The 12500-nt window shown below is 39.1% G+C and overlaps 1 protein-coding gene across 1 annotated transcript in view; it reads right to left on the bottom strand.

Annotated features, from left to right (window-relative positions):
* The window catches only part of LOC145403316 (ovomucoid-like), a 634133-nt gene that overhangs the window by 396819 nt on the left and 224814 nt on the right, over positions 1 to 12500 (bottom strand). The window contains exon 4 of the mRNA XM_080275112.1: positions 9900 to 10055. Coding sequence (XP_080131238.1) covers positions 9900 to 10055 — 156 coding nt within the window. The remainder of the gene's footprint in view (positions 1 to 9899; positions 10056 to 12500) is intronic.

Raw genomic sequence — 12500 nt, forward strand, 5'->3', positions numbered from 1 at the left:
CAAAAAAATACCTCTCACAACCAACGAACTACAACCATCTACAATCAACTACAAGTAACAACTCTACGAGTCATATATATAATCTTCTACACGCACCTACAAGTAGCAGCAGTCTTCATCCTACAACGAGTAAATCACAAGAAAAAAGGACCACGAATACCTCGAGGAAGAACAACAAAACAAACAAACGGAAAGTGGGACACGACTCACAATTCACAACTACCAGACCTCACCCTCCTCTCTCTGCTACCGTCCCCCAACCTCCACCGCTGATGCAGGAGTGAAGAGGTCAAGACGACGAAGCAAATACCAAGTCATATTCACAACTCATCTTACTCACTCATCTTCACTCAAGTTACTCATCGCTACTCATTTACTCACCACAGCTACCAGTGTGGGAAGCCGACGTCACCGTGTGCTGAGATAAATCACAACGCGAGTCTGCCATGCCAAGCAACATGTGACTGACACCAGGCACTTCTCACCCACTACTCATTATTCATTATTCACATATCTCCTACTCATACTCATTTATTTTCACAGTTGAGTTGGAAATTCGACGTTCTATGCTGAGGTTGCCTGGGACAGCTGTTAACCACCACAAGCACCAGGCCATGGAATATCCTGAGTAATATCGTCCATCAACACAGCACTAGAATTATCAAGAGATCTTCAATCAAACCTGCATTTTTCTTCCGAGATCAACTTTTGTATCGACACACCTCTACGATCTGTATCAAGTGGGTAAAATTATACTTGCTCATTTCTTCTCAATGCTAAAATTAGCTATATTCAACTTTTTTTTTTAATTATTTCCATATATACACTTATACACTCACTATCTATCATTTATTTCAACTTATTTACTCATCTATTTTCTTAGGACATAAATAAACAAAAAGCGTATTTCATAACACCATATCTTAATGACAGGAATATTTTCGCCACCACCCACGTTAATACCAGATGACACACAATTTGCCACAACAACAGACTCACAATTAAGAGAGCACCACGGCAACCCACCCCTTGTGCAAACCTCACCACAAACTAAAGACGAAGAAACAAATACGGCAGTTTCAGATGAGTGGGAAACCCCCTCTGACGTAGCAAGTCGGACTTTGTCGCTGACTTGCACACGTATGCCAATATACTTAACAGGGTTCACCGGTCCGGTCGTACATATTCCACCATTCCCTCACACAACGATAAACAAGTCCAAGTTGAATTAACAGGGCAAAAAGTGAAAATGAATCAAGAAACAAATACCGCTGATCTAACAACCACACCTCAAGTGTTCGTGTATCACGAGGATAAAACTGCCCCAAACTTCTCTGGCACAGACAAAGATCGCATTGATGTCATTTCATTAGTCAGTCAGTGCGAACAAATGTTCATCAAGCGCCATATACTAGATGAACAAGAGAAAATTGCTATTTTTTCATCTTGCATAAGCCAGGAAAGATGTCCAGCAAGCAATTTACTGCGCTCAGACAAGCTCCATAAGGCTAGGACATATGATGAATTTAAAACTGAATTTTTGAAGAAATTTTCTGGAGGTATGAACTTCTTGCCAGGTATAATTCCAGAATTACATAAAATTGTAGATCTTGTAAGGTAGCACACTACAAACCATGTGCTCAGTGAAATAACTGCTGAAGTCTCCACAATCAAAAGAACATTGTTAGTTACTTTGGAAAACTCAAATTGGATAACAGATGATGGAAAGATGTCCCCAGACCTCGATGTGGACATCATTGGTTATGTAGCTGCCTTGTGTAAATTACCTGATAGGACCCTTAAGATCGCCAAGACGATCGCGTACACCCCAGGAATATGCTTGCTAGACTTAATGAACGAGGTAGAGATGCAGTGCAGTAAAGTAGGTATGGTCGACACACCCGCACATTCTAGTAGAATGAGGGTACCTGAGACAGTATCAGCTGTGAAAACATCTACACCGACCCTAAACAGAGAACAAAATCGATCGCGACCCGAAAGCAGGCAGACCAAACAACCAAACATGACAAGGCCTCGTTCACAGACGCCAGGCTACAGGCAGTTTCATAAGTTTTCGCGCAGCCCGAGCAGGTCTCGCGCCATAAACAACACTACTTATGGGAAATCACATCGTAGGTCACAATCAAGGGATAGGTCCGTTCTATGTCATTATTGTGCAAAACCAGGACACACAAGGTATGAATGCTTTATCAAGGCAAAAGAGGACAAGCAAAAGACACAAGGATTTGGTCCTTACTGTAGGCATCATAGATACCAAGGGCACTGGACTAGTGATTGCAAAACAGTAGAAAAAATTGTGTCTATGTTCAAATTGGGGGAAGACCAAGTCATGACAAAAAACGAACAAACGTAAAGAAAAACAAGTCTAAAATTCACATAGGAGGCATGTTGGGAAATGAGTGTATCTTGATACCAGCTGTATGTGAGGATCAAAACGTTTCCTTATTTTTAGATACAGGCTCTCCAGTGAACTTAATAACACATGAAGAACTAAATAGAATTCTTAAAAATAAAAAGAAAGTAACTTTTCTGGATGAAGCTGATTTAGATTTATACACGGTAGATGGACAACAAATTACAGTGAAAGGTATGATAAGATTAAATATCAGTTTCACAGAGACTACAAGACCATTCTCTGCATTTTTCTATATCGTTGAAAACTTAGCAATTAAAGCTCATATGTTACTGGGCTTAAGATCCATGAGAGCAGAGAACATAACTATACTCCCACAAATGAATGGAATAGACTTTGACAATAAATTCATAGAGGAAATACCTTCAGAGCCCTCACCGATTGGTAAAAGAGAGCCAAAAAGAACTGGTAATATTAAAGGCTTAAACAAACATACACAAACAGATGAGTGTATAGATCCACTCCCACCACCAACCCCATCCTCCAGAATTAGTGACCCAGATAACAGTACTGATTTATCAATTTTTCCAGTCCATCTCACTAATGATTTAGTTATACCACCTAATTCCTACATGAAAGTTACCATAAAGAGCAAATTACGGAATAGTACTGTTCTTGTCTTAGAAGAATTATGTAAAGTAAAGGGATTATCAGTAGAAAACGCATCATGTCATACGAACGACGAAGGGCAAACTCAGATATTCATAATTAATCACATGAATGGGGGAAGTTCAGTTGAAAAAGGGGACTTGCATAGTTAATATTGAAAAATGTCCTGCCCCTGTGAAGGAAACAGTTATAGCTGGAGTGACAAGTGAGATAAAATCTACAGATACAGTAGAGAAAGAATAAAAGAGAATTTAATTCACTCAGGTGAATTTGATGAAGAAAATGATTTGTTAACCCTGCTGGAAACACACAGGGACACCGTAGCATTGCCTGGAGAACAATTAGGGTGTACTAACTTGATTAATCACATGATTAATGTGCACCCAGAAACACCACCAATTTTCGTACCAGCTTACCGCATACCACACTCCCAACGTACACTTGCAAATCAGTATGTCGATGAAATGTTAAAACTTGTAATTACTGAGCCTTCAGTCTCCCCGTGGAATGCCCCATTATTCTTCGTGCCCAAACGAAATGGAGAAATGTGTGCGGTAGTAGATTACCGTAAACTAAATAATCACACAATCCCAGACAGATTTCCCATGCCATTGCTATGCGACGTTCTACAGATTATTGGTCCTGAGAATAATATATTCTCGACCATCGATCTCCTAAACGGCTATTATCAGATTCCGGTATCGAAGGAGTCACGTAAATACACTGCCTTTTCAACAAACAGAGGCCATTATCAATATACAAGAATGCCAATGGGACTGAGGACAGCCCCAGGCACATTCCAGCGTCTTATGAATTTCGTATTGTCCGGAATTTTAGGACATGGAATATTTGTTTATCTTGACGATATTATAATCGCAACGAAGAATATTAAGGATCATCTCAGGAAATTAGACTTACTCTTACAAAAATTTAGTGATGCTGGTTTAAAAATTAAACTTTCTAAATGCAAATTTTTCTTTAAGGAAATAAATTTCTTAGGCCACAAATTAAGTTCTGATGGTATTCACACCACTGATGACAAAATACAGGCAGTGAGAGACTGACGAAGTTAGACAGTTTTTAGGTCTGGCTGGGTACTATAGGTCATTCGTACCACAGTTCTCTCATATAGCCTTTCCTCTATTCCAGCTACTCAAAAAAGATGCTGTATTCCAATGGGAAGAAGAACAAAAAAGGGCATTTAACAATCTACAAATTAAACTAACAAATGCACCTTGTTTAGCATATCCAGATTACACAAAATCATTTCTTATTTGTACAGACGCATCAATTAAAGGATTAGGGGCTGTACTGATGCAGGAAGATAAAAGAGGAAAAAATCAACCAATTGCATTTGCCAGCAGACAAACAAGAGGTGCAGAGAAAAATTTTTGCACTTCAGACTTAGAAGCACTTGCAGTGGTTTTTGCATTACAAAAGTTTCGAGATTTGGTATATGGTTACGAAATCCACTTATTCACCGACCATAAACCACTGGTGGGTATGTTTAAAGAAAAACTCCTTTCTGGGAGGAGAGCAAGATAGAAATGTACAGTTGAAAACTACAATGTACAAATTCATTATATACAAGGTAAAATGAACATAGTAGCTGACGCATTATCTAGGAACCCGAACACAATTCAGGTTGCGGCGTTAGATCTCAAAGGAAATATCCCAAACCACGAGGATATCGCAAAGGCACAAAAATTGACCCAATATGGTCTAAAGTTATATACAAGTTAGAAAGTGGAGATGACATACAATTACCCAAACTGCATGTCCCACTCGAACAATTCACAATGGTCAATAATACATTATGCAAGATTAACTCTAAACAACCAAAACGCCAAAGAAATACTAACCAGTTGGTAGTACCTAATAACATGATACCCCAAGTATTACGAATGATACACGACAGCCCACATGCAGGACATCCTGGAAAGGATAAGACATTCAACCAAGCCCAGCTGTTATATTACTGGCCTTCATTACGAAAAGATATAAACAATCATATAGACAGATGCGAATCATGTGCGAAACACAAAGGATACCCAATCACACCTGCACCGATGGGTAATTACCCTGTACCACATCAACCATGGGACATTGTCGCTGTTGATTTACTCAAGATGCCATTATCATACAATAATAACCTATACTTATTCGTAGCAACGGATCATTTTTCCCGTTATGTCATTTTAGCTCCAATTAAAGATAAGACAGCAGAGACAGTAGCAAAGGCAATAACAGATAATGTAATATGTCGCTTTACTATCCCAAAGGTACTAATAAGTGATAATGGAGGAGAATTTAATTCTGAGATCTTACAAGAAATATGTAAACAATACAATATCAAAAAGGTTAACGTTTTAGCCTATCACCCAGCATCGAATGGGTTGGTAGAGAGACAAAATAAAAAAGTATTAGATGTGCTACGACACATTCTCAGTGAAAATTATGCAAGCTGGGATGATTGGATTCCCAAAGTAGAAGCCTCAATTAATGGATCTATAAATAAATCCATAGGTGACACAACACATTTCATTATATATGGAACAGATAAAAAATTACCATATGAGCTCCTAGAAGGTGACAGTATGCCCATATAGAATTACGATGATTACTCTAAACTCCGTTTACGTGAATTCCAGGACATACACAAAAGAGTCAAAAAACAATTAACGATGTCCAAGGAAGAAATGACGGAGGCATTTAACAAGAAGGCAAGAGATTCACCTATCAGCTTAGGAGACATTGTTTACGGTATCATTCATACGAGAGACAATAAATTATCCCCAAAATTTGAGGGCCCATACAGAGTAATTAACATAAAAGCAAACAAAGTTTTAATTAAGTCACTTTCAAGTGGTGAGGAGAAACAAGTTCATATTGACTATTTAAAACGAGTTTCAAGGAAATTATCCAATAACTATTCAGCCTCGGATACAACCGAACAGGCGAACGTACCTCAAGAAACCAAGCAAGAAAACAACAATGATTACAAAAAGAAATTAAGGTCATATACCAAACAATCGAACATAGGTGCAACTGTTCCAATCAAATCTACAGTACATCATTTACGAGAATTAAATATCGATTTAAACTCCTTCTATAAATGAAATAACAATCAACCGTAACGCACATCATCACTATCATCGACCACAGCATGACCATATTAGGAAATTAATAGATTTTTTTTTTCGGTAGGTTACGATGAAGGAACTTATGCTATGGATTCTCCTCTACATAGCAAGAGGATATGCGCACTTAGACCCCCAACACATAGTACGACAAGGATGCCTCATAGCTCCAACGCCCACGACTACAATCGCTAAGGACGTCATGAGTACTGAAATAAGTCTAGATTACTTGTGTGAATTACCTACTTATCTAGACAGACTTGCGACGCCGATGCGAACTCTGGACTTCATGATAGGAAATTATGTTTCACAAGCACATAACACAAAGGAAGTGAATGAAATGGTAAAGTTAGCGAAATGGAAACTACAACAGGCAAAGTCAACTATGCTTATCATGATCCAAGATCTCCCATCTTATGGAACGGAGGTACTGAGCGACAGGAACAACATCACATGTACTCGCCAAAAGCGCGATTTGTTCGACCTGGGTGACGCAGTTCTTGGGAACATCTTTGTATTGGCTACAGAGGATGACCTTAAAGAAAGAAACAACAAATTTAATAAGATAGCTCAGGTCCTAACATACCAAGATAAATTCATCACAGGACAGAACTCAGCAATGAAGACAATTGTGAAAAATCTGAAAAAGGCAGAAAACATAGCTCTCGAGAGTGTAGATAAAATAAATGAAATGGAAGGAAACATTACACTTTTCCAACACTTCTCCATCATCACAGAACATATTGACACGATTCTACTACAATTAGAGAACACTAGAGATCGTTTCAGGGCACTTATGCAAGGAATTTCGAATGCTGGTGATGGCAAGATCACAATTGACTTACTCCCAGTTCATGAGCTACGTCAGATAATTAGTCTGGGCATACATTAACATAAATTGAAGCCGTTGTTCCGCAGTAGAGAATTCATGCAATATTATCCATATTTAGAAGCAACACTAACACCAACATCAGTAGTAGTTCATGTACCATTCATAACTGAAGACCTGTTCACAGTATACCAAATACATCCCTTCCTCTATAAAAATAACACTTTGGTCATCATCAACATCAACACAGACACCGAACTCATCATGGTCTCCAAGAGACGGGACACTGTCACTTTCGCAAGTGAATCAACGATTGAACGAAAGTGCCGCACATCCTTACATGCTGTTCATCTTTGTCCTGCGTACATTTTCACGTTTCAGCCTACAGATACAGTCCCTTGTGAAATGGCTATCATCAGAAATGACAATATTCATCATCATTGGAACTTCACTTTTGCTCCAGATAAACTTGTACACCATCAATGCATTGGACACTCACAGTTTTTTTTATTTCACTCATAACACATCAGTTTACATAGTCTGTCCAGATATACCACCATCTCATACTTCAGCCTCAGGATTATACATAGCACCAGACTACCGTGCGGTATTTACACCAGCCATGTCTACTTTATCCACCATCAATCACTACGCCATTCTCAATCATACACACAAACATTTCCACCCACTGCCTGATATGGACTTAAACATGAGCACAAATATTAAGTTGACTTCACATAAGTTTGAAACTATGCAGCTGATCAATGAAACAATGAAGCCCTGGGAAGATTTGAGTTTGAGTATGTTCAACCCATATTATGTGTATAGCCCAGCACCTACTGTCTTTATAATCTTCTGCATTGTATTTGCAGTACTGCTGTTCGCAATGCACAGAATGCATGCAAGAATTGCTCATTTGGAGTCAGTATTTAGTGGGGGGAGAGTTAACATCCAAGTTAACCCCCCTGAATGAAGTGTATATATTTTGTATATAGTATTAATTATATATATATATATATATATATATATATATATATATATATATATATATATATATATATATATATATATATATATATATATATACAAAGAATAATGACCCATGTATGGCATACCAGTACCATTATCTTTAAATGAAATATCAATAACTCTTACGATAATCTTAATTTTAAACTATTTTTCTTTCTTTTTCTTGCATGTATGCATTTCACTACAATAACCCAAGTACATACTGTATTACAGTTAAATAGTTTACTTTTAATGCATTTATTCAAATATGTATACAACTTGTTTAAAATGTAATATTACTGAAAAATTACTATTTACTATGAATATTATATGTATACAATATTATAATCAATATTATGTATTGATAGATTAGCATGTGTCAATGATAATTGCTGTCGGAGGACCTTCAGCTGCGTGGCCCGAGCAATGTTTTGAGTCCATATTATATTTACAAATCATATTAGATAGATAGATAAATAGACAGATAGACAGCTCTATGCGAGCCTGGGAATGGGAAATGATCTTGCAAGTCACACTGAGGAAAAGCTGACGACAGATTACGAAGTAGCCAGTCAGGAGATGATGCAGTTAGTTTGTCAGCGATACACCAGGTGAACAAAGCCTAGTGACCATACACACACATACACACATACTCACACACAGGCTTCTAGAACTTTCGAATCATAGGGAACACACGTGACATGACTCCTGTTTCACCAGAATTTAGGAAAGAGAGCTCAGAAGAAGAGAGGCCATAGAATCGGCAGGTAGTGGGGAGAAAGGCTTAGCAACTTGGAAGAGAGAGAGAGAGAGAGAGAGAGAGAGAGAGAGAGAGAGAGAGAGAGAGAGAGAGAGAGAGAGGTAGCTAGCTGGACTCTACTTATACTCACTCGTGAGTGAGAGACTCTGTTATTATTTCCAAGACAAATAAAAATTGTTCCACGGTATATATATAACTTCTCTACAAGTAACTACAAGTCTTTTTATGACGTGTGTGTGTGTGTGTGTGTGCGTGTGTGTGTGTGTGTGTGTGTGTGTGTGTGTGTGTGTGTGTGTGTGTGTGTGTGTGTGTGTGTGTGTGTGTGTGTGTTGCTCGCACCCCTTGGTTGCATTTGTCGTAAATGTAATTACATACATAAGGAATTCAGAAATGGGAGAGATAGATGAAGAGTACTGCAAGTTTTCAGATTAGCGTTAATAACACTAATAACACCCTGTCCTAAGGTGGGAAAGGAGGTCTGGATGACGATGATGATGTTAATAACAGAATGCTGAGGAAAGAGTTTAGATTTATCGGATCAATAAAAAGAAAAGCCATCAATCGGGAAAAAGAAAAATAGGCAGAAATGAAGATACTGAAGGGGTTTTAATAAGAAATCAGAAGGTCAGCAAAGTTTCAGATTTAACGAAGTTGATCTTACAAATGTTTAAGCTTTTTGGTCAGACTAAAAACACCGTGGAACACGATAAGGAGAAGAAGCATTTAGTCTGTAATTCTGGTTTCACCTGCAGTCAGTACTTTCTGCAAGCCTTATCTGGTTGTGGACAGCATGAAAATTGTAATATAATAGTGAAGGCAGGCGCCATGAGACTGTTAGTCGCAGTGCATGTGGCTGTATATGCGCCAATTATCCTGGATATCGGGCTACTGCGTCATCACTGTTAACACCTCTACCTCCCTAAGGTGTAACTCCTTATTCCACAGCCTTAATGGAGGGATAGGGACCATTGTAGGAAGAGGGTAATTATTAGAGATGACCAAAAAGAAGTTTGACAGCAAGAAATTATGAAGTTTAAGTATACTGGGATGCCTCCAAAACTATCAGGAATGTGAGTTGGGTGCTGCACTAAAGATGTACTTAAAATTTTGACCACGCACCTGTACATTCGCCATTGTGCTTAAACGAGATGGTTGCGTTGCGACACGCAACTAAACCAAGCAGGCACATGTTGCCATACGTCTTGCCGTCGCTGCCACACACGGGGTCGTAGTACAGGGGACACATGTCTTGACACTGGTTACTGCTGGTGTTGCCTGGCGAATATATGGGAGAGAGGAGCATGACATGGACTCTAAAGTAAGGAAGTACTAAAAAAGTAGAATTAATTGGGTTAAAATCCAATTTAGTGATTACTTTTATACATCCCCTGAAACTGTGAAAGTGATGGGTCACTATTTAGAGTTTAGAAGTAGATAATCCTTATGCAGATTCAGTGACGCGATTCATACATTGCTCACAGTTCATACTGTATGAACAATGAGAGTACTAGAAGATCTTTCAGGCATGTTATGCAAACTCTGTGTCAGTGATGACGTACACACTGATTTTCAGACATTTTCGTGGCACACGTTTTCCCGAAAATACTTCTGTGAGGGAGTTTGTTATAATTTAAAGCTTAAAATGAATAATCACTACCGGTTACTGATCAGTACCATGTTAAAGCATTGCAATAATATCACGGTATATTAGGTGCCATGAAAACTTGGTTCAAAAATTATACTTTCTTATATTTAGATAATATCAACATTTGTTTGTGATAGGTTTGAGCACCAAACACTGAGCCACCTATGAGGCTAACTTTAGTTAATTAGTCTAGACTTAGTTTCAAGTTACAAAAATTGCCTGTTCCATATAAATTCATTTACTATGTCTTGTGGTAACCAAGACCAAATGGACAATTATTGGTCCAGTGGGTAAAGCCGCTCACTGCCTAGCAGTTAGTAATTGTTTAAATCCCTGGTCTACATAAGTAACCCTGCACCCCTCGGCTTGTCTGTTAAAAGTAGTACAGACAATTAAAATGAAAATAATCCAAAAACTCCGGTGTGTTGTAGTTAATGTTGCTGCTTCTGTCTTATTATAAATATTTTATTAGTGTACTGAATTCGGTTACTATAAGATTCGTGGTAATGATATATTATGCAAAATATACCGAAATTAATTTATCTTTTTCAGTGGGAGTTCCCTTCCAGCTCGCCAAGATCCTCGCAGGCTAGCAATACTCTGGATGGTTTAACTTTGTTTTTGTGTCCTTGTCATTCTAATATCCAATCTTTGTTCTAGTTCTCATACCAACACACGGTGTCCAGAAATCAGGTGAAGTGTTAACTCTGAACTTATGTAATATTTCTACGAAGCAGGATGGGATCACATTCTGCAACTCGTCCCCTTCCGTTGTGCGAGATTCTGCCTGTGTGTGTGTGTGTGTGTGTGTGTGTGTGTGTGTGTGTGTGTGTGTGTGTGTGTGTGTGTGTGTGTGTGTGTGTGTGCCAATACGTGCGTGTGCGTCGTTGCCTGTGCACGTGTGTGCGTCGTTGCCTGTGCACGTGTGTGCGTCGTTGCCTGTGCACGTGTATGCGTCGATGTTCGTGTTTGTGTGTGCGTCAGTGTCCGTGTCTGTGAGTGCGTCTGTGTCCGTGTCTGTGTGTAGGTCTGTGTCCGTGTCTCTGTATAGGTCTGTGTCTGTGTCTGTGTGTACGTTTGTGTCTGTGTCAGTGTGTGCTTCTCTGTCCGTGTGTGTGTCTCTGTCTTTGTGTCTATCTATCTTTCTGTGTCTATCTGTCTGTGTGTGTGTCTCTGTCTTTGTGCGTGTGTCTGTCTGTCTGTCATTGTCTATGTCTGTGTGTTTGTATGTCTCTGTGTGTCTGTATGTTTGTGTGTATCTGTATTTCTATGTGTGTGTTGTCTGTCTTTATATGTTGCCTGCCAGTGTGTGTTTGTCTACCTGTGTGTGTTTGTCTGCATGTGTGTGTTTGTCTGCCTGTGTGTGTTTGTCTGTGTGTGTTGTCTGCCTCAGTGTGTTTGTCTGTCTGTGTGTGTTTGTCTACCTGTGTGTGTTTGCATGTGTGAGTGTTGGTCTCCATTCGTGTGTCTGTCAATCTGCTTGTCACTGTCTGTTCCTCTGCTTGACACAGTCTCTCTCTCTCTGCTTGATATTGTCTCTCTCTTTTCTTGTTACTATGTCTCTCTGCCTGTCTGAGTGCCTGTCTCTCTGTCTGGGTCTCTTTGCCTGTCCTTCTGAGTCTGTTTGCCTGTGTGTCTGAGTTTGAGTTTCTTTGACTAACTCTGTCAGCCTGTCTGAGTTTGTCTGCCTGTCTGTGTCTGTTTGCCTGAATGTCTGTCTTTCTGTCTGTCTGTCTGAGCCTATCTGCCTGTGTCTGCCAGCCTGTGCCTCAACCATGCATTTTGATGGATTTGAATCAAACGTTGTAAGCGAGTTCGTCCAGTTATTCTGAAGGTCTTCCCGTTTATGAACTTTTCCATTATTTGTTTTTTTGGATGGGGTTAAGTCTACTTACCAAATTAAATATTCTCAGAAACAGAGAAAGCAGGGTAGATACGGTTTTGAGATCTTAGTACACGTCGCACTATGGACTTTTATCCATAACACGATATTTGGGGATGTATTTTCCCCAATCGACTTTTTTGGAGGGTGAGCTTCCTCCCAAAAATAAAAATTATCAGAAGTAGTGGAAAGT

The sequence above is a fragment of the Coenobita brevimanus genome, chromosome 60 (assembly GCF_032717465.1).
Source record: "Coenobita brevimanus isolate Jiangsu-jjx chromosome 60, ASM3271746v2, whole genome shotgun sequence".
NCBI classification, from domain to species: domain Eukaryota; kingdom Metazoa; phylum Arthropoda; class Malacostraca; order Decapoda; family Coenobitidae; genus Coenobita; species Coenobita brevimanus.